Source organism: Heptranchias perlo, chromosome 4 (assembly GCF_035084215.1).
Source record: "Heptranchias perlo isolate sHepPer1 chromosome 4, sHepPer1.hap1, whole genome shotgun sequence".
NCBI classification, from domain to species: Eukaryota; Metazoa; Chordata; class Chondrichthyes; order Hexanchiformes; family Hexanchidae; genus Heptranchias; species Heptranchias perlo.
This window is the reverse complement of record NC_090328.1, coordinates 58,698,379-58,720,499: the sequence shown is the minus strand read 5'-3', so window position 1 is coordinate 58,720,499 and position 22,121 is coordinate 58,698,379. Positions and strand designations below refer to the sequence as shown.

The window sequence follows — 22,121 nt, the reverse complement described above, 5'->3', positions numbered from 1 at the left end:
TCGGCATCTGTCAGAGCCACCTCGTGTGGCGGGCCCCCTCCGGTGCGTGCCCTTTCGCGTGCGTTCTTGCACCTCTTCTCCTGTGAGGGCAAAACACAAAAACGTTATTGAGTGATGATTGCAATGTGAGACGCTTCAAGCATTGGTGTGAGTGGGTTGAGCGTGTGGCAGATGGATGGGAGGATGCGTGTGCCACATGGCCATCCCATTGTATGGGCATTGGGGTGTGTGGTAGTGGTCGAGTGGGGACAGGGACGGTGGGTACGTGCAGGCACTGTGAGGATGATAGTTGGGTGGTTGTGAGGATTGGTGCGGGAGCGCTGTGCTGTCAGTGGAGATGGGGTTGTGAGGTGTTTGAGGTGATGTGGAAGACGGAGTGAGGCAGAGTGCGTTAGTGTACTCACTTTCCCGGACCTTGTGAGGTCATTGAATCTCTTCCGGCACTGAATCCAAGTCCGGGTGGTGTTGCCCCTGCTTGTGACCTCCGACGCTACCTCCTCCCATGCCCTCTTGGTGGCGCTGCCAGGGCACCTCCTTCCATCGGTGGGGAACAGCGTCTCCCTCCTCATATGGACCCCGTCCAGCAGCACCTGGAGGGCGTGGTCCGTGAATCGGGGAGCAGCCTTACCCCTGCGTTCCTCCATCCTGCATGGACTCTAGGTTGTGGCTGGAGGGGCTTTGGTGGACTGCCCCTTTAAATAGAGCTCCACCATCGCTCAGATATCAATGCGCATGCGCAGGCCGCCGGCACGCAGCTGAGAAGCGGGGAACCCGTACCTGCCGGCTAATTGCCTCAATTATGCCGCGATCGCGCGCGCAACGCACTCAATTCGGACGGCGCGTTTTTCACGAGCCCGACTGACCATCCGCTGAGAACCCGCACCCCTGGTAAAATCTGGCCCTTTGTGTCCTCCTCACAGCTTACTTTCCCACCGAGCTTTTGTAAGAATCTATCAAATAAGCTAAGAATCTATTAAATATGAAATCAGCTGTAAACGGATTAAAGACTAAGATTAAGTAGCAGAACCAGGCAGTGGGCAAAGTATAATGAAGCAGCAGTATGGAAAACTATTGACACTTATAACAGAACAATGTGGTCAGATAACAGGAAAACTGCAAAGCTGCAGACCCGTAGGAAAACTGTTGTAGTCAGCTATTATGGAAGAGCCTTTGCTCTGCTTCTGCAAATGTGGTAAGGGCAAAGGGTGAACTTTGGACTGATTCCATGAATACCCTAACCACTTTTACGCAGTTAAGAAAATAGAGGAACTGATATCATTGGAAAGCCCCCACCTGCAGATGAGTACGTACCAAAGTGCACATTCCTCAGGCAAATATAGGGTATATAAAGAGTGGCTTTTAGTCAGAAACCCCACAGTCGGAGGAGAAGGAGAGTTAGATATTTCCAGGGGACATTAATGCTGGCTTCGGCCTAACCCTGTGTAACTCTGCAAGGAACAACTAAGAACGGACCATCCGCGCCGACTGTCCATTCGCTAAACGGTAATATCACGAGCAGTTAGGTTTTTTTTCATTCGTTCATGGGATGTGGGCGTCGCTGGTGAGGCCAGCATTTATTGCCCATCCCTAATTGCCCTTGAGAAGGTGTTGGTGAGCCGCCTTCTTGAACTGCTGCAGTCCGTGTGGTGAAGGTTCTCCCACAGTGCTATTAGGAAGGGAGTTCCAGGATTTTGACCCAGCGACGATGAAGGAACGGCGATATATTTCCAAGTCGGGATGGTGTATGACTTGGAGGGGAACGTGCAGGTGGTGTTGTTCCCATGTACCTGCTGCTCTTGTCCTTCTAGTTGGTAAAGGTCTTGGGTTTGGGAGGTGCTGTCGAAGAAGCCTTGGCGAGTTGCTGGAGTGCATCCTGTGGATGGTACACACTGCAGCCACTGTGCGCCAGTGGTGAAGGGAGTGAATGTTTAGGGTGGTGGATGGGGTGCCAATCAAGTGGGTTGCTTTGTCCTGGATGTTGTCAATCTTCTTGAGTGTTGTTGGAGCTGCACTCATCCAGGCAAGTTCAGAGTATTCCATCACACTACTGACTTGTGCCTTGTAGATGGTGGAAAAGCTTTGGGGAGTCAGGAGGTGAGTCACTCGCCACAGAATACCCAGCCTCTGACCTGCTCTTGTAGCCACAGTATTTATATGGCTGGTCCAGTTAAGTTTCTGGTCAATGGTGATCCCCAGGATGTTGATGGTGGGAGATTCGGCGATGTTAATGCCGTTGAATGTCATGGGGAGGTGGTTAGACTCTTTCTTGTTGGAGATGGTCATTGCCTAGCACTTGTCTGGTGCAAATGTTACTTGCCACTTATCAGCCCAAGCCTGGACGTTGTCCAGGTCTTGCTGCATGCGGGCTCGGACTGCTTCATTATTTGAGGGGTTGTGAATGGAACTGAACACTGTGCAATCATCAGCGAACATCCCCATTTCTGACCTTGTGATGGAGGGAAGGTCATTGATGAAGCAGCTGAAGATGGTTGGGCCCAGGACACTGCCCTGAGGAACTCCTGCAGCAATGTCCTGGGGCTGAGATGATTGGCCTCCAACAACCACTACCATCTTCCTTTGTGCTAGGTATGACTCCAGCCACTGGAGAGTTGTCTCCCTGATTCCCATTGACTTCAATTTTACTTGGGCTCCTTGGTGCCACACTCGGTCAAATGCTGCCTTGATGTCAAGGGCAGTCACTCTCACCTCACCTCTGGAATTCAGCTCTTTTGTCCATGTTTGGACCAAGGCTGTAATGAGGTCTGGAGCCGAGTGGTCCTGGCGGAACCCAAACTGAGCATCGGTGAGCAGGTTATTGGTGAGTAAGTGCTGCTTGATAGAACTGTCGACAACACCTTCCATCACTTTGCTGATGATTGAGAGTGGACTGATGGGGCGGTAATTGGCCGGATTGGATTTGTCCTGCTTTTTGTGGACAGGACATAACTGGGCAATTTTCCACATTGTTGGGTAGATGCCAGTATTGTAGCTGTGCTGGAACAGCTTGGCTAGAGGCGCAGCCACTTCTGGAGCACAAGTCTTCAGCACTACAGCTGGGATGTTGTCGGAGCCCATAGCCTTTGCTGTATCCAGTTCACTCAGCCATTTCTTGATATCACGTGGAGTGAATCGAATTGGCTGAAGACTGGCTTCTGTGATGGTGGGGATATCGGGAGGAGGCCGAGATGGATCATCCACTCGGCACGCCTGGCTGAAGATGGTTGCAAACGCTTTAGCCTTGTCTTTTGCACTCACGTGCTGGACTCTGCCATTATTGAGGATGGGGATGTTTAGAGAGCCTCCTCCTCCCGTTCGTTGTTTAATTGTCCACCACCATTCACGACTGGATGTGGCAGGACTCCAGAGCTTTGATCTGATCCGTTGGTTGTGGAATCGCTTAGCTCTGTCTATAGCATGTTGCTTCCGGTGTTTAGCATGCATGTAGTCCTGAGTTGTAGCTTCACCAGGTTGGCACCTCATTTTTAGGTACGCCTGGTGCTGCTCCTGGCATGCTCTTCTACACTCCTCATTGAACCAGGGTTGATCCCCTGGCTTGTTGGTAATGGTACAGTGAGGAATATGCCGGGCCATCAGGTTACAGATTGCGCTGGAGTACAATTCTGCTGCTGCTGATTGCCCACAGCACCTCATGGATGCCCAGTTTTGAGCTACTGGATCTGTTTTGAGTTACTGCTCAATGATTGTTATATAAATTATCAAATGCTGTCTGTGAACAATAAAGACCTCAATTCTCTAACCAATAATGGTTTATTGTTCGGATTAATTGAAAGGAATCTCTGTACTGGCATAGGGGATTTTCTAACACTTTGTATCGTCAGCAAACTTGGATAAACTACACTCGTTCTCTTCATCTAAGTCATTAATATAGATTGTAAATAGCTGAGGCCCAAGCACTGATCCTTGCGATACCCCACTAGTTACAGCCTGCCAACCTGAAAATGACCATTTATCCCTACTCTCTGTTTTCTGTCTGTTAACCAATCCTCTATCCATGCTAATATGTTACCCCCAACCCCATGAGCCCTCATCTTGCGTAACAACCTTTTATGAGGCACCTTATCAAATGCCTTTAGAAAATCCAAATATACTTCTTCCACTGGTTCCCCTTTATTTACGCTGCTAATTACATCCTCAAAAATCTCTAATAATCTAATTCTCCCAGGTCCGCTCTCGCCATTCCTATTTTACTCTCCCAGGTCTGCTCTCGTCATTCCTTTAGAGCTCAACTCAAGATGCATTTCTGTACTTCTTTAGCTTGATAACAGCTTAACATTAACTGGAAACCTTCCAAGAATGGTTATTAGCCAAATACAACAACGGTTTGTAACTTTGCTGTTAAACCCTCATATATTGCATTTGTATGTTTCATGTTTCTTACATTTATTCACATAAAATTCCATGCTGAATATGCCTATGCACTTGAGGAAAAATCCTGCAAACCTTCACACTGCCTCCAACTCCAGAATATCTAAATCAAAAGCAAAATAATGCGGATGCAGGAAATCTGAAATGGAAACAGAAAATGCTGGAAAAGCTCAGCAAGTGAGGCAGCATCAGTGGAGAAAGAAACAGACCTTTCATCAGAACTGGTTCATCCAGTTCCGTCCAGTTCTGGCGAAAGATCTTTGACCTGAAACATTAACTCTGTTTCTTTCTCCACAGATGCTACCTCACTTGCTGAGCTTTTCCAGCATTTTCTGTTTTTATTCCAGAATATCTAACCTCACCTCAATCTTCGCAAGGCTTTTCTATGGTCCCAGAAACTCAGGAACCATCATGTTCCATATAGCATCTGATCATCTCTACCTGACTTATCATTTAACCCTCAATCACATAAAATGTTCTCAAGCATTTTCTCCACTAACTGATCTGTCGTCTCACTCTTTTTTTGAATATAGGAATAATGTTCACTACCCACAAGTCCTCAGCTATAATTCCTGTACCTGTATTTCTGTACCTATAATTCTTGTATAATTCCTTCTCCAGAAACTGAAGCACATAATCTAGGCTGACACTTCAGTGCAGTACTGAAGGAATGCTGCACTATCAGAGGTGTCTTCTTTCTGATGAGACATTAAACCGAGGCTCTGTCTGCCCTCTCAGGCGAATGTAAAAGATCTCTTGGCACTATTTTGAAGAAGAGCAGGGGAGTTCTCCCTGGTGTCCTGGCCAATATTTATATCTCAACCATCATCACTAAAACAGATTATCTGGTAATTATCTCATTGCTGTTTGTGGGACCTTGCTGTGTGAAAATTGGCTGCCTCGTTTCCTACATTACAACAGTGACTACACTTCAAAAGTGCTTCATTAGCTGTCAGGCACTTTAGGACATCCTGAGGACGTGAAAGGTGCAATATAAATGCAACTTTTTTCTTTCTATTCAAAAAACTACTGTGAATTCAGATATTCAGTGCCATTGTGATATTATGTTCACCCAACAAGTGTTTGCACACAGAAATGCTAATGAAATAACCCCTTTAAGCAGCCCTTTTCAGAGACTAGTAACATAATCTTCACTATTTTGTTATTTTAGGAATAGATGTATTTTCTTACCCTTCTCACTAAAGGTTCTATAGAAGAAACACCCAAGTTTTCGAAGTATGATGCAAGTCCTTCTTTAAGCCACAGATCATTCCACCACCTCATTGTAGCCAGGTTTCCAAACCACTTCAAAAAGAAACAGAAAAACAAAATTCATTTTCAATTAAATGTTTCAGAATTCAAGAATTTTCTAATTCACAAAGGTCCCTACCTTGTAGATTTGGAGATAATGTTTGAGCATGTTTACAGCAAATAGAGTTTCATGTCATTGCAAACCAACATGTCATTTTAGCAGCTATTTTTATTGGTGTCACACAGAAACATGCTTGACCCTTTAGGTGAGGTGTGGTAATTAAATTTTAGGAATGTTTATTGCTGTTGGTGATATGAACATCACATTTAACTTATTTTTGCTGTGTGAGCACGGTCATGGTGCTACACTGTCAATGGGTTGTCACTCCCAGAAGACCACTGACCTCTTATCAAAACAAAAAGCACATGAAATACTAGCTGGGGATGGTCTATGGTCTTACCTATTATTTCTCTCCAGGAAGAAGAGTATTTATTAAAGCTATTTCTGATGTTAGAAAATGCATGCATTGATGCACACTGTAAGCGCACATGATTGGTGATGTAATGAAATGCTCCAATGTGCAGCAATATTGCCAGAATCTTCCCAGCACTTCTCAATAGGAACCTAATCTTTAGTGTTACTCAAAATTTTACAATTTTACCCTGACTGAGTAAAGTTCCAGAGTTTCTATCTAATCTTGAAGGAAATACTGCTTTCCACAAATAACATTTCATGGTCACAGCAACTCAGCGGCCATTGTATTCCATAATCTATTTGGTCGTCTTTTCCATATCAGTCCCTCTGTCCCATTCCCAACCAGATATTTATCCATCCTTTTTGAAAGAAGTTAACAACCACTGCATTAACTGGTTATGATGGCAGTCTGTTCCATAAATTCACCACTCTGTGGGGGGAGGGTAAATTTAATCTTGCTTAAAACTTGTTAATTTTGTACTAATGCTCTTTACTTCTGTACTCACAATCTAAGTAAAACAGCCTGCTTAAATATATATCTTCAGCATTTAAAAAACCTAGATCATGTAGCCCTTCAATTATTTTTATTCTAATGACAAATTCACCTTTGTGAGTCTCACTTCATAACTTAGACTCTAAATGTTACAATGATTTTGAAGGTAGCTTATCAAAACTGGATATACCACCGAGATGTAACTCAGCACTTGGCCAGTGTGGTTTATAATCACTTCACTCAGAGTGGATTCTTACTGTGACTGGTCAATAATTACTCCCATGCCACTTTCCTCCTTACTTTTTCCAATGGTCATTCCTTCATTGTCTGTTCTTGTTTCAAGTTCTCTCTTCCATTGCACATGGACCTACATTTATCCCCATTTAAATCTACTTGACATTCCTCAGTACATTCAAATAATTTGCTCCAAAATCTCTTTGAATACAATCAACGTGCTTTATGTTTATCACCCAGCTTGGTAGAGAGTGAGCCTTTTGCTTAATGGTAGCATTCCCGCCTCAGAAGGTTGAACCCCACTCCAGACAATTCCGGTGAGCGGAGACCGGAGCCCCAGTTCTGAATTCTGGGTTGACATCCAGCGGGATTCTCATGTCCAGTGGGTGTGGGAGCCCCCCTCATTGAATGGGTTGTGGGAGCCCACAAAACTCTCCCACTGTATCGGACTAACCACACTATCAGCTGATCTGAAGATGATTACATCCATGGAAGGAATGTTCACATCATGGTTTGTCAGGTTGTTAATCAGCCTGAAAATCCTTCCAGTACGTCACACTATTCTCCAAGGGAAGAGGTTGAAGATACAAAAACAACAACACCTGGCTTGGTGTCATCACCATTCATTGACTAGTCTTTAAATTAGGTTAAGTTAACTCGCCTATAGGAGGCTGCAGAGGCCTTTGTTTTATGGTAATAGGAGTTTTGGTATGCACTATGGCTATAAAGAAAGCAGTCTTAGGGAAAGTCCATTATTAAAATGGGGAAATACCTGTATATAATTCACACTGCTGAACCCCCAAACCTATGACAATACACAAAACTGTCTGCAGTAGAAATAAGTGTTGTCCCTTAAATTGATTATTTGTTCAGTATTTTAGGGTCTGCATTCCAAATCTCTGAGTAAGGATATTGAGAGGTATGATTCTAGGCCACAATCAGGACCAACTTCAGAATGGGGCAAAGTATTTACTTTTTCTTCAAAGGACCCCAATTTACATACGGTAACAACGCTCCTGCCTGATTCAGACGGTATCTTGGCTGCCTAGTGGAAGGGCCAGTATATATGGTGACGAGGCAGTAAATGGTGCACAGTGATTTTAACTCCACTACTGCACCATTTCCACCAGGCAGCCTGAGTTGAAATCATCTACTCTGTAGGACCCTGAATGTAATTTTCAGTTACAAATGATGGGACCATGCGCCATACACACACTGCCTATTTTTACCAGGCACTAAGCGGCCTAACCAGTGGTCCTTAAAAGGACTGCTGGAGGCTGCTCAGAAAACAGTCCAGGCAATTCTTAATTTTTATTTTTGTTGGGCCAGGAAGAGTAGGAGTGCTCCTGCTGGGCCCACAAAAAAACTCTGGCCCACTGCCGGCCCATTCGAGGACCTTACCTCCGAGTTTGCTTCCTCCCCCCAACCCCCGGCCCACCCTCCAACAGACCCAGCCTACTGTCCATCTCAGCATGGGAGCCGGCTGATTTCCTGCCCTCCCATGTGTTTAAACCTGTATTTAAACTCCTGTGTGCAAATGATAGTCCCACAGTCAGAAGTAATGTATTATTGGATAATTGCCAGTGCAATTCATTTTTGTGGAATTCATTGATTTTTCACTCAAAAAATCTGACTCTGAACTTGAAAATCCATAATGCACCATTGAGCTACCAGTACAGGTTTCCCCACTTTCATAATTTAGGAAAAGTCAGAATTTTTTTTACTATATTTTTAAAAACCTATCTTTTCAAGAAAAATGCCATCCAGCTCAAATTATCATCAAATTACATTGATGGACATTGAAACATTTTTCTGTGCCAGAGCCCAAAGACCCACCACCTGTACTTGCCATTTATGGAATCAAACGATGGCATTGAGCCAAAGATACCAGTCTGTGCAGTACAGACTCTGTGATGCTCCTGGATGGAAGCAATGGAATATTTGGTTGACTGCTTCCCTGTTCCAGTTGAGTTCCAGGAGGAATTATGAATGTATTCCCAGATTTTTTAGATGTTTTGGATTTTTAATGGGGTGATAAATTTCCCAATTAAAGGCAGCTGAACTCAGCACTATTAAATCGTGGGAAGCTCAATGTGGTTCTTTTCCAAAACCTACAATCGTGGCCAAGAGACACATCTCGACACCTATTAGTGCAGCAGATTTGGAAAGAGCATTGTCCATTTACTAAGACGTGTTATTGAGAAACTTCATAGAAGACAATTTAAAATTGTTACTGATGTTGAACTATAATAAGTAATTTCAATATGTAAGCCTAGGTTTTTCGATCAGGTGTAAGTCTTCGAGTATTGTGCACAGTCCTGGTCTCCATATTATAGAAAGGATATAGAGGCCTTGGAGAGGATGCAAAAAAGGTTCACAAGGATAATACCAGAACTGAGAGGATATCCTTATCAGGAAAGGCTGGACAGGCTGGGGCTCTTTTCTCTCGAAAAGTGAAGGCTGAGTGGTGACCTGATAAAGGTTTTTAAGATAATGATAGGGTTTGATAGAGTCGGCGTAGAGAAAATGTGGGGGAGTCCAAAACTAGAGGTCGTAAATATAAAATAGTTGCTAATAAATCCAATAGGGAATTCAGGAGAAATTTCTTTATCCAAAGAGTGGTAAGAATTTGGAATGCACTACCACAAGGAGTAGTTGAAGCAAATAGCATAGATGCATTAAACGGGAAGGTAGATAAGCACATGAAGGAGAAAGAAATAGATCGAAATGCTGATAGGATTAGATGAAGTGGAGAGGGAGGAGGCTCTTGTGGAGCAGACCAGTTGGGCCGAATGGCCTGTTTCTGTGCTGTAGTTTCGATGTAACCCGATGTAAGTCCAACCTGTAGTGCACTGCTCTCCTGCATACTTCCTAAATCAAAATTATTAGAATAATCTCGGCGAGCTCCTGGCGTGGAAAACGTTTGAGTTTGGGAACTCATCCATTGTGGGAAATCGTGAGCTGCAGCAAGATTTAAAAGCCTGCAGCAACTTAAAGGAACATAGGAACATAGGAACAGGAGCAGGCCATTCTGCCCCTCGAGCCTGTTCTGCCGTTCAATGAGATCATGGCTGATCTGTACTTTAACTCCATTTATCTGCCTTGGCTCCATATCCCTTAATACCCTTGGCTAGCAAAAAACTATCAATCTAAGATATAAATTATGAATTGAGCTAGCATCTACTGCTTTTTGTGGGAGAGAGTTCCACACTTCTCCCACGCTTTGTGTGAAGAATTGTTTCCTAACTTCTCTCCTAAATGGCCTGGCTCAGATTTTAAGGTTATTTCCTCTTGTCCTAGACTTGCCCACCAGCGGAAAAAGTTTCTCTCTATCTACACTATCAATTCCTTTCAAAATCCTAAAAACCTCAATCAAATCATCCCTTAATCGTCTATATTCCAGGGAATACAAGCTTGTGATTTTCAAATAAAACTGTTGGACTATAACCTGGTGTTGTAAGATTCCTTACATAAGCCTAGTTTATGTAATCTCTCCTCATAGGTTAACACTTGGAGCCCTGGTAACATTCTGGTGAACCTGCGCTGCACTCCTTCCAAGGCCAATATATCCTTTCTAAGATACATTGCCCAGAACTGTACACAGTACTCCAGATGTGGTCTAACCAGGGCTTTGTATAGCTGTAGTAAAGCATTCTCCCCTTTATATTCTAGCCCTCTTGATATAAAGGCAAATATTCCATTAGCCTTTTTGGTTATTTTTGTACCTGACCATGACATTTTAGCGAACATGGACCCTTAAATCTCTTTTCATCTTCACTGTCCCTAGCTTTTCACCATTTAAACCATACTCTGATCTATCCTTTTTTGGGTCCAAAATGGATGACCTCACACTTACCTATGATGAAATCCATTTGCCACAGTTTTGCCCACTCACCTAATCTATCAATGTCTCTTCATAATATTATGCTCCCGTCTACACTACTTACTATGCCACCCATCTTTGTGTCATCGACAAACTTGAATGTAAGGCACTCTATTATATTATCTAAGTCATTAATGAATATAGTAAATAGTTGAGACCCCAGCACAGATCCTTGTGGGACATCACTAGTCACTTCCTTCCAATTCGAATACATACCCAATATCCCTACTCTGCCTCAAACAATCCAATTAGGTTCGTTAGACACGACCTACCCTTTACAAATCCATGTTGGCTCTCTCTAATCAGCTCAAATTTCTCTGAGTGCTCAGTCACTTTGTCCTTAATTAAAGATTCCAATAACTTCCCCACAACAGATGTTAGACTAACAGGTCTAAAAGCGCAGGCAATGTGGTGCAGAGAGCGTTATTTCAAAAGTTAGGAAGCATCTTTCATCGGGAAGCAGGAATGTGATATTGGTGCATTTATTGGAAGATCTAAAGCGTTGTAGGTGAAGGCTTATTTACGGACAATATGGGATGATGTAGACAAGCCCATTAATGGAGCAAGCAGATTTCAAAGAGAAGGGGGCCAAAAATCCTTAGTACTTGGATCTGCCCAACCTCACTGCAATCACACATGCAAAAGGTTTCTCATTTGCAGATCAGGCAGGTGATCTTGTGGCTGCATGGTGAGTGGTGGGAGCTTCAGTGAGGTGTTTAATGATGTTCACACAGGCTACCTGCTGTCAGTCAACAGACCTGATGTACCTTCCTGCTACTCCACCTCTACCAAGCAAATATGGCTCCATGACAACCCACTGTAGGGGTTGGGTGAATGACCCATAAGACAGCATAAAAGTCAGGAACTAGTTTAGTGATAGCACAGTAAATCACAACACGAGTAATAAAGTTCCTCAATAATGTTGGAACCTACAAAGATTTTAGAATTACAATTACTTCACTATTCCAGGGTTCTGGGTAAGAATATGATGGCAACTTCTGTGCGTGAGACTGATTTGCTCATCTCATATTTTGTCATTGTAATGGCCTGGCTCACACAACAATTTTAAAACCATCACCATCACAAAACATAGAATGTAGCAGTGTTCCCAGAACAGTCCACTACCTCTTACTCCCAACAGAAATTATTACAACAAACGTCTAATTTGTGAAAATATTGTGCAAACGTGCCTGGTGTGCCAGTTCATGTGCAATTATTCTGGATATGGATGATTTATCACTGGTGTATTTCTCCTTCGGATTATACAACAGTGAATCCTTTCTGAAAATCAGCAGACCCCAGTTTTCCATGGCAGCTGGTAAAAAGTCAGGCAATGCTATTATCTCTAAAAAGATAAGAACACAATGAGTCAGTTGCAATGCAAAGTCATGTAATAAGTTATAGCGCACAATGACCTAGGAATTGATTGATGCTGCTCCCACGTTACAGGCTTAAAAGTGGCGCCAAAGCATCCAATTTGGCGGGAAGTGTGTGGTGCACATTCCTGCTGGAAGTCCACTGCCCCCATTTTGGTAAAGGCAGAAAAAGAGGAGTCCATGGCCCAGACCTGAAACAGGCATTAGGCCCTTTGCATAAGCAAATAAGAGTCCCAACGTCTGTTTCAGGCCCCCCTTTGCACGTCCCCCCTCTCCCAATCACCCTCCTCCCACCCGTTCACTCACCCCCTCCATTCCCAAGACCTACCTGAGGCCAGCTGCCAACAATGCAGCCGCCCAAAATCCAATGCTGATTCCCTGGCAAGCTGCCCGGGAATGCCCAGCATGCAACCGCAGCTCACCAGTCTTATTCAAGTGAGGCCCGAGGCCCAATATTGGGTGCACCTCAGGCCTACCCGTTCTGGCATATGGATTGTTTCCTGCGCCCAGTTTCCACCGGCAAACCAATTTCAAGGCCAATATCTTCAAACAAGAAGCATAGTCAAGCAATGAGTATAGAAGATTAAGGGGTGCTCTAATTGAAGTATTTAAGATGATTAAGGGAATGATGGGGTAGATAGAGAGAAACTATTTCCTCTGATGGGGGAGTCTAGAACAAGGGAACATAACCTTAAAATTAGAACTAGGCCGTTTAGAGGTGATGTCAGGAACCTTTTCCTCACACAGTGGGTGGTGGAAATCTGGAATTCCCTCTCTAAAAAGCTGTTGAGGCTAGGTCAATTGAAAATTTCAAAACTCAGATTGATAGATTTTTGTTGGGCAAGGGTATTAAGTGTTACGGAACCAAGGTGGGTAGATGGAGTTAAGATACAGATCAGCCATGATCTAATTGAATGTCAGAACAGGCTCAAGGGGCTGAACGGCCTACTGCTGTTCCTACGTTCCTAAGTAACACCAGCCTAAGGGAAAGAGTCATATTTGTATTCAGAAAGTTTTGAAGCTGCTGTCGTGTTCAGTTTACCCATGTGTGATTTGAAAGTGAATTTCAAATGTATATTTGTATCTTTCTGCCTACCCCTGTGTACAGCAAATTACAGCTGTAGAATTGTCTCACGTTACATTTGTAGATGTCTCATGTCTTTTAATTTGTTCTCGGGATGTAGGTGACACTGGCAAGGCAGAACTTATTGTCCATCCCTAGTTGTATTAAGAATCAATGGGGGTAAATTTTGACTTTGGGCGCTAGTGTAAAACGAGTGACAGATAATCGGCCGCCCATTATAGACCCCTCATGATTTTTATTTCCATTGACTTCAATTGCAATGAAAATTGGGAAATATGTAAAAGGGACAGCCGATTCGCTATCGGCCGTTTTACTCTATTGCCCAAAGTCAAAATGACCCCAAATGCATAGTGTGGGACTGAAGTCACACTGTAGGCCAGACTGGGTAGGGGTGGCAGGTCCCTTCCCTGAAGTCGACAGCGGCGGAGGAGGAGCGGACCTGGTTGGAGCGGCGGGAGCGGCGGCGAGTCGATAAAGGGAGCAGCGGAGGCCTGAGGGACTTAACTCCTGGACCTAAGATAAATAAGAAGCAAAAAGTAATCCAAGTGGGACGTCACCAAGGAAGAGGTAAGTGATTGGCTGGTGAGTATTTTCCTGCTGAATTTGTCTAAGGTTAGAGTTTGTGGATTCTCGGGTCTCTGTTGTGTAGTGGGGGACTGCTGTTCAGCAAGGGCCCTTGAGTATACCTTTTAATTGAAGTGAAATTGGTGGGATTCATTTAATTTGAATTAATTAGTTAAAGGGTAAGTCATGTCAGGACAGCCCAGCCCCGTGTTATGCTCTTCCTGCTCTATGTGGGAAATCAGGGACCCTTCCGGTGTCCCTGACGACCATGTGTGCGGGAAATGTATCCAGCTGCAGCTACTGACAAACCGCATTGCGGCACTGGAGCTGCGGATGGATTCATTAAGGAGCATTTGCGATGCTGAGAACGTCGTGGATAGCACGTTTAGTGAGATGGTCACACCGCAGGTAAAGGTTGTACAGGCAGGAAGTAAGTGGGTGACCACCAGGCAGAGTAAGAGGAGCAGGCAGGCAGTGCAGGGGTCCCCTGTGGCCGTCCCCCTCTCAAACAAATATACCGCTTTGGATATTGTTGAGCGGGATGACTTATCAGGGGAAGGCAGCAGCAGCCAACTTCCTGGCACCAGGGGTAGCTCTGCTGCACAGGCTGGGAGGAAAAAGAGTGGAAGAACTATAGTGGTAGGGGATTCTATCATAAGGGGAACAGACAGGCGTTTCTGTGGCCGTAAACGTGACTCCAGGATGGTTTGTTGCCTCCCTGGTGCCAGGGTCATGGATGTCACTGAGCGGCTACAGGGCATTCTCAAGGGGGAGGGTGAGCAGGCAGAGGTCGTGGTCCACATTGGGACCAACGACATAGGTAGGAAGGGAGATGAGGTCCTGCATCAAGAATTTAGGGAGCTAGGTAGCAGATTAAAGAGCAGGACCTCAAAGGTTGTAATTTCTGGATTACTCCCAGTGCCACGGGCTAGTGAGTATAGAAATAGGAGGATAGAACAGATGAATGCGTGGCTAAAGAGTTGGTGCAGGAGGGAGGGTTTCAGTTTCCTGGATCACTGGGCCTGCTTCTGGGGAAGGTGGGACTTGTACAAGTCGGACGGGTTGCACCTGAACCAGAGCGGGACAAATATCCTTGCGGGGAGGTTTGCTAGCACTGTTGGGGGGGGGTTTAAACTAACTTGGCAGGGGGATGGGATACAGAGTGGAGCTACAATAGGGGGTGATGTGCAGCCAAATATAGAGAAAAAAACAAGTCAGCTTGGAAGACAGGGCAAATATGTAAGGGCAAGGCTGGATGGCATCTATTTTAATGCAAGGAGTCTTGCGAATAAGGTGGATGAACTGAAGGTGTTGATAAACACATGGGAGTATGATATTGTTGCTGTCACAGAGACATGGTTGAGGGAGGGGCAAGACTGGCAGCTCAATATTCCGGGGTACAGAATCTTCAGGCGAGACAGAGGGGGAGGTATAAGAGGAGGGGGGGTCGCAATATTAATTAAAGAATCAATTACTGCCATTAGGAGGGATGACATATTAGCAGGTTCCTCTAATGAGGCCATATGGGTGGAGCTTAAAAACAAAAAGGGGGCAAGCACTTTGATGGGAGTGTACTATAGGCCCCCAAACAGTCAGGGGGAGATAGAGGAACAGATATGTAGGCAAATCTCAGAAAATTGTGCAAATAATAGGGTAATAATAGTGGGGGATTTCAACTTCCCCAATATTAACTGGGATACTCAGAATGTAAAAGGCTTAGAGAGTACAAAATTCTTAACGTGCATCCAGGAGAGCTTTTTGAGCCAACATGTAGAAAGTCCTACAAGAGAGGGGGCGGTACTGGACCTAATTCTAGGGAATGTGGCCGGCCAAGTGGAAGAAGTGCTAGTAGGTGAGCACTTTGGTGACAGTGACCATAATTCGGTGAGATTTAAGGTGGTCATGGAAAAGGACAGGGAGGGGCCGGAAATTAAGGTTCTAAATTGGGGGAAGGCCGATTTTAATAGGATAAGGCAGGATCTGGCCAAAATGGACTGGGATCAGCTGCTTGTAGGAAAATCCGCATCGGAGCAATGGGAGTCTTTCAGAAGGGAGATTGAGACCATACAATGGCAACATGTTCCCGTAAAGGTCAAGGGTGGTTCCAAGAACTCCAGGGAACCTTGGATGTCAGGGGATATACGAGAATGGATTCGGAAAAAAAGGAGGGCTTTTGGCAGATACAAAAGGCTAAAGACGGAGGAAGCCCGAGAGGAGTACAAAAAGTGCAGGGGCATACTTAAAAAAGAAATTAGGAGATCAAGGAGGGGCCATGAAATAACACTGGCGAGCAAAATAAAGGAAAATCCTAAGATGTTTTATAAGTATATTAAGGGTAAGAGGACGACTAGGGAAAAAATAGGGCCCATTAGGGACAAAAATGGCAATCTGTGTGTGGAGCCGGCAGATGTAGGAGGAGTTCTAAATGACTTTTTTGCATCTGTTTTCACTATGGAGAAGGACGATGTAGACATAGAAATACGGCAGGGGGACTGTGATATACTCGAACATATTAACATCGAGCGGGAGGAGGTATTGGCGGTTTTAGCAGGCCTAAAAATGGATAAATCCCCAGGCCCGGACGAAATGTATCCCAGGCTACTGTGTGAGGCAAAGGAGGAGATTGCGGGGGCTCTAACACATATATTCAGAACCTCTCTGGCCACAGGGGATGTGCCAGAGGACTGGAGAACTGCTAATGTAGTACCATTATTCAAGAAGGGGAGTAGGGAAAAACCGGTGAACTACAGGCCAGTGAGCCTAACATCAGTGGTAGGAAAATTATTGGAAAAAATTCTGAAGGACAAAATTAGTCTCCACTTGGAGAAGCAAGGATTAATCAGGGATAGTCAACATGGCTTTGTCAAGGGAAGATCATGTCTGACTAATTTGATTGAATTTTTTGAGGGGGTGACTAGGCGTGTGGATGAGGGTAACGCAGTGGATGTGGTATACATGGATTTCCGTAAGGCCTTCGATAAAGTCCCCCACAGGAGACTGGTCAAGAAGGTACGAGACCATGGAATCCAGGGTGCCTTGGCACTTTGGATACAAAACTGGCTTAGTGGCAGAAGGCAGAGGGTGATGGTCGAAGGTTGTTTTTGTGACTGGAAGCCTGTGGCCAGTGGGGTACCACAGGGATCGGTGCTGGGTCCCTTGCTGTTTGTGGTCTACATTAACAACTTGGATATGAATGTAAAAGGTATGATCAGTAAGTTCGCTGATGATACAAAAATTGGTAGGGTGGTAAATAGCGAGGAGGATTGCCTCAGTCTGCAGGACGATATAGATGGGTTGGTCAGATGGGCGGAACAGTGGCAAATGGAATTTAACCCGGAAAAGTGCGAGGTGATGCACTTTGGAGGGACTAACAAGGCAAGGGAATACACAATGAATGGGAGGACCCTAGGCAAGACAGAGGGTCAGAGGGATCTTGGTGTGCAAGTTCACAGATCCCTGAAGGCGGCGGAACAGGTAGATAAGTTGGTAAAGAAGGCATATGGGATACTTGCCTTTATTAGCCGAGGCATAGAATATAAGAGCAAGGAGGTTATGATGGAGCTGTATAAAACACTGGTTAGGCCACAGCTGGAGTACTGTGTGCAGTTCTGGTCGCCACACTACAGGAAGGATGTGATCGCTTTGGAGAGGGTGCAGAGGAGATTCACCAGGATGTTACCAGGGCTGGAGCGCTTCAGCTATGATGAGAGACTGGGAAGATTGGGTTTGTTTTCCTTGGAGCAGAGGAGGCTGAGGGGGGACATGATTGAGGTGTACAAAATTATGAGGGGCACAGATAGGATGGATACTAAGGAGCTTTTTCCCTTCGTTGAAGGTTCTATAACAAGGGGGCATAGATTCAAGGTAAAAGGCGGGAGGTTTAGAGGGGATTTGAGAAATAACTTTTTCACCCAGAGGGTGGTTGGAGTCTGGAACTCACTGCCTGAAAGGGTTGTGGAGGCAGGAACCCTCACAACATTCAAGAAGCATTTGGATGAGCACTTGAAATGCCATAGCATACAAGGCTACGGACCAAATGCTGGAATATGGGATTAGATTAGACAGGGCTTGATGGCCGGCGCGGACACGATGGGCCGAAGGGCCTCTATCCGTGCTGTAGAACTCTATGACTCTATGACAATAGTGAACCAGTTGGATTTTTACGACTATCCAGCAGTTTTCATTGTCATTTTCTGGTACTAGCCCACAAGTTACTAGTTTTATTGAATTCAATTTCACAACTTGCTGTGGTAGGATTTGAACTCCGAACTTATGATAATTAACCCTGGACGCTTGACATGCCAACGGTGATGAAAATGATGGTTGGGTGCTAACCATCGTTATTTTAACCCCACCAATTCAGGGAGCGGGGAAGGCGCCCACTGCAGGTTAACAGTTGCCTTATTAACAATAAAAAGATGGGGCCTGCTGACATAATTCAGACCCAACTGCGTATTTAATAGAACATCGCGCGAATTACACACAGTCCTAGAGCCACCTGTGAAAGCTGCTGCCTGAAATTCCGCTCCCTCCCACGAGCTTCATGTCATCCCCGCTGGCTTTGAGCAGGAGTCAGGATTGACTCATTTAAATGAGACTCGAGAGTTAAAAAGGCCCAGGCCTCACGCTGGCCTTACACTGAACCCTGCAATAGTGAACTAATTGTGATTCTAAATTGCATTTTTCAACCGCTTTGTAGGTTTTATATACATATATAAAATCAAGGCATTTTAGGTTCTGCTGCATTTGACCATATTGAGAACTATAGGATAAGAGTATACAAATAAGTGACTTACCTACTTTGGGGAGGGGGTAACTCACATTATAATACTCTTCAAAACATGTGAGTATTGGGCCTGTTATGTTTAATGCAAATTCAGCTTCACCATTCGATATGGCTTCTTTATCTGCCCAAACACGAATCTGAAGAAGTATTTGAATTTAAAGTACAGTATTTATAAGTAATCTTTAATTAAAATTTTGATTTCATATTAAAATTCAGCAATGTCTCCTCTGTATAGTTTATGTAATTCTGTGTCCTCGCTGATTGATTTGTTATCTCCAGTAACTGTATTCCAATTCATACTTCTCACATTTCCTACATTACAACAGTGATTACACTTCAAAAGTACCTAATTGGCTGTGAAGCACTTTGGGAAGTCCTGAGGTCGTGAAAAGTGTGATATAAATTCAAATCTTTCTTTTTTTCCTTCTTTCATTCATTCGTTTGTTTTCCTCAAAGTAGCTTCAATTTAGAAGCTGTTAATCCAGTTCATTAACCCAATTTATTATCAACTTGAATTGAGTATAACTTGCTTACATTAGCAGAGGTAAATTTGTTTCGAAATTTCCAAAGGAAAAAAATATACATAACACTTATCGAAATAATATTAAATATTAAGATCATTGATAATTACCTCGATGTCATTGTAAGTTGTGTTAATGTAATCATAGTCACAAACAGCAAAAGCAGTTAGATAGGTAGACATCTTCACGGTGGTGTTAAATGTGGTAACTTTCCATGTACCATCCTCTTCCAGTCTTTCAGAAACATCTAAAAATTCAAAACATTCAACTTGAGTAATTTCCTATTGCTTTTACTGTGGTAAAAGTGCTGGCATTATACAGACTCATCTGTTACTATTCATGGGTTTCGTCTCTGACAGAGAGATTTGCTTCAAAGAAATGCCTGACTTTGCAGCAGGTGTGATAGGAACCTGGGTCTTCTGATGCTCTGAAAGAATTCATTGTTGCTTAATCCAAAGCAGAAATACACTGGTGATAAATGGACCATTAGCACAATGATTGCACATGAGCTGGTACACCAGACATGTTTGCACAATGTTCTGGGCATACTGCCACATTCTATGTTTTGTGATGGTGACTGTTTTATTTGTGACAGTCAGGCCATTACAATGACTAAAAATGAGATGGAAGAAATTGTCTCAAACACAGAAGCTGGCGTGATATTATCCTTCCGACTGATCCAGCGTAACTGGTTTGCACGTTTTCATGTAATTTTCAGTGGAAGAAGTTGTTTTAGATTACTAAAATGAATGATCGAATCAACCCGTTCGTCCAATCAAATCATGTATTTGGTAGATCAGAATCCTATCAACCAATGAGAAGTGCTGTTTTAGAGAGTTATGGCACGTGACAAAGAAACAAAAATGCGTCACATTGATACAAACAACAGTAGAACCTTCAGAATGCAAAAAACATTCCTTAATATTATTGCCGATTTGCTAGTGATAAATTCTTCAACAAAAGGTGTTATGCCCACATTTCTAATGTTGGTGGAGATTTCAGACCATTCACGGAATCAACGTGGACAATATTTTTATGTAGTATAGAGATTTGGGCAGATTTGGTCAGAAATCAGGCTGAAATAGCGAAATATTTTGTGCAAGATCATAATCTACGGAACATTCCTATGCCTAAAATCGTTGGTTGCCATCGAAAATGCGACCAGTATTTCATCAATTCATCAAAACAGAAACGGGGTTTAGTCGCCAAGAAGAAGAATGAAGCTGCATCTGTTGCAGGTAGGCAGAATGTTTAAATATATCTGATATTTTTATTATGAAAACTGAACAAACTTGGGCGAATGAATAAGTTTTCAATTTCTTGCAGTTTTAAAAATGAAGTCTCACTTTTCATTTGTTCATCTTTTGATTTATATATTTTAGTGCTCGATGACTTGTTCTTCATATTCAATGTTCTTAATGAGTTTTCCCTTTCTCTCTATTTTCAGCAGCTGCTACAAGTCCATGCACAGAGAGTAGAGAGCCATCAGGGCCTGCCAAGAAGCAAACAAGGATACTGCGTTCTCGTTCTGGACTTGACCAAGCAGTTCAATCTTCCCACATTCTCCCCAAAATCTGCATCATCTGCCGTGGCTCAAAGTATACCACACACTTTAATCTTAAGAGACGTCCTGAAGTTCTGGTGCAATGAGAGTTGGTCATTGTGTGGGCAATTACTTGAAGCTGCCCATCTCAAGCAAGACCAGAATCTGCTGGCAAGCATCGAGAACCAAGATCGTGTGGCAATAGAAGTTCGCCACCATGCCAGCTGTTATAGGTCTTACACGTGCTTCCTCACAATACAAGATCCTGAAAGGAGAGCGACTGGAGCCACTACATTCAATCAATTTCCAATCATAAGCAGCAGCTGAACATTTTATTTTGTTGCATATTGGCTGATAACAAATAATACTGTTTTTTAACATCACTTGGTCATGGCAATCCATTTTTTAAAAACACTACTTGTTTGCCATGTTATTTTCGGCAGCATCTATGGGTTAATGTGTAACTTTTGAGTGAAGGATCAGTTAAAATCTTGATTAGACATACATTGCCTATACTTTTAGCAACATTTTATTCTCTGCCAAGGAGGGGACCACAAGAATCAATTTCTGAAGGGCTTTGAGTTGTACACCCTATAGTCTAAATTTATAACACAGTGTTTCCAGCATGTGTGATCCTCAAAGTGGACCATTACGGGTGCTCGGATCACAATGGGTCAGAGGTGAAAGATATCTGTACTTTCACTGCTAGGGACAAAAAGGAAAATAAAACATTTCCAATGCTAGCAACCTGAAATAAAAATAGAAAATGCTAGAATATACGGCAGATTAGACAGCATCTGTAAAGAAAAGGCTAGTTAGCGTTTTGAGTACATGCTCATCAAAATGTGTCCACAAATTTTCAAGTTTAGAATCATTCTAACAAAGATTTACACCTGAAATCTTTTTCTTTACAAATGTTCACAGGCCAGCGATGAATTTCAAGCATTTTCTACTTTATTAGATTGTCTAAATGAGACTTCATTTTTAAAACTGCAAGAAATAGACCTAAATTATAGAAATTAGGTCTATAATTTCCTGGTTTCTCTATCCCACCCTTCTTAAATAATGGAGTGACACTGGCAATTTTCCAATCCAAGGGGACAATTCCTCTATCAAGAGAGCTTTGGACGATCATGATGAAAGAATTTATAATTTCCTCACCTACTTCTTTTAATACCCTGGGGTGGAAACTCAGGTCCTGGAGATTTGTCAATCTTCAGTCTCATTATTTTCTCCAGTGCCATTTTTTACTTACATTGAATCTAGTAAGTTCTTCCCTTTAATTTATTTTTAGTTTTCCTTATATCTCTGGTACTTTATCCTCTTCCTCTACTGTGTTCCAAAACCAGAAGATTCTGCAGTGTGCCAGCAATAGGCTTTGGAATGGTCCTCCTGTCACTTTCTCTGATGGAGCTATTAGTAAGATGGTGCATCCTCTGTTCTTCTACTTCTGCAGGCATGCTGCTGTAGGAATCCCAGTCCTTGTGGTGACCAGTGATCTCTGCTGAGATTCCAGAATCCTTCA

General features: G+C 43.5%; 1 protein-coding gene across 1 annotated transcript in view; it reads right to left on the bottom strand.

The window, feature by feature from the left end:
* LOC137320958 (aminopeptidase N-like) overlaps positions 1 to 22,121 on the bottom strand; it is a 127,176-nt gene that overhangs the window by 76,187 nt on the left and 28,868 nt on the right. The window contains exons 3-6 of the mRNA XM_067982988.1: positions 19,164 to 19,300; positions 18,543 to 18,669; positions 11,913 to 12,067; positions 5,578 to 5,691 (exon numbers count right to left, since the gene is read on the bottom strand). Of these exons, the coding sequence (XP_067839089.1) occupies positions 5,578 to 5,691; positions 11,913 to 12,067; positions 18,543 to 18,669; positions 19,164 to 19,300 (533 nt within the window). The remainder of the gene's footprint in view (positions 1 to 5,577; positions 5,692 to 11,912; positions 12,068 to 18,542; positions 18,670 to 19,163; positions 19,301 to 22,121) is intronic.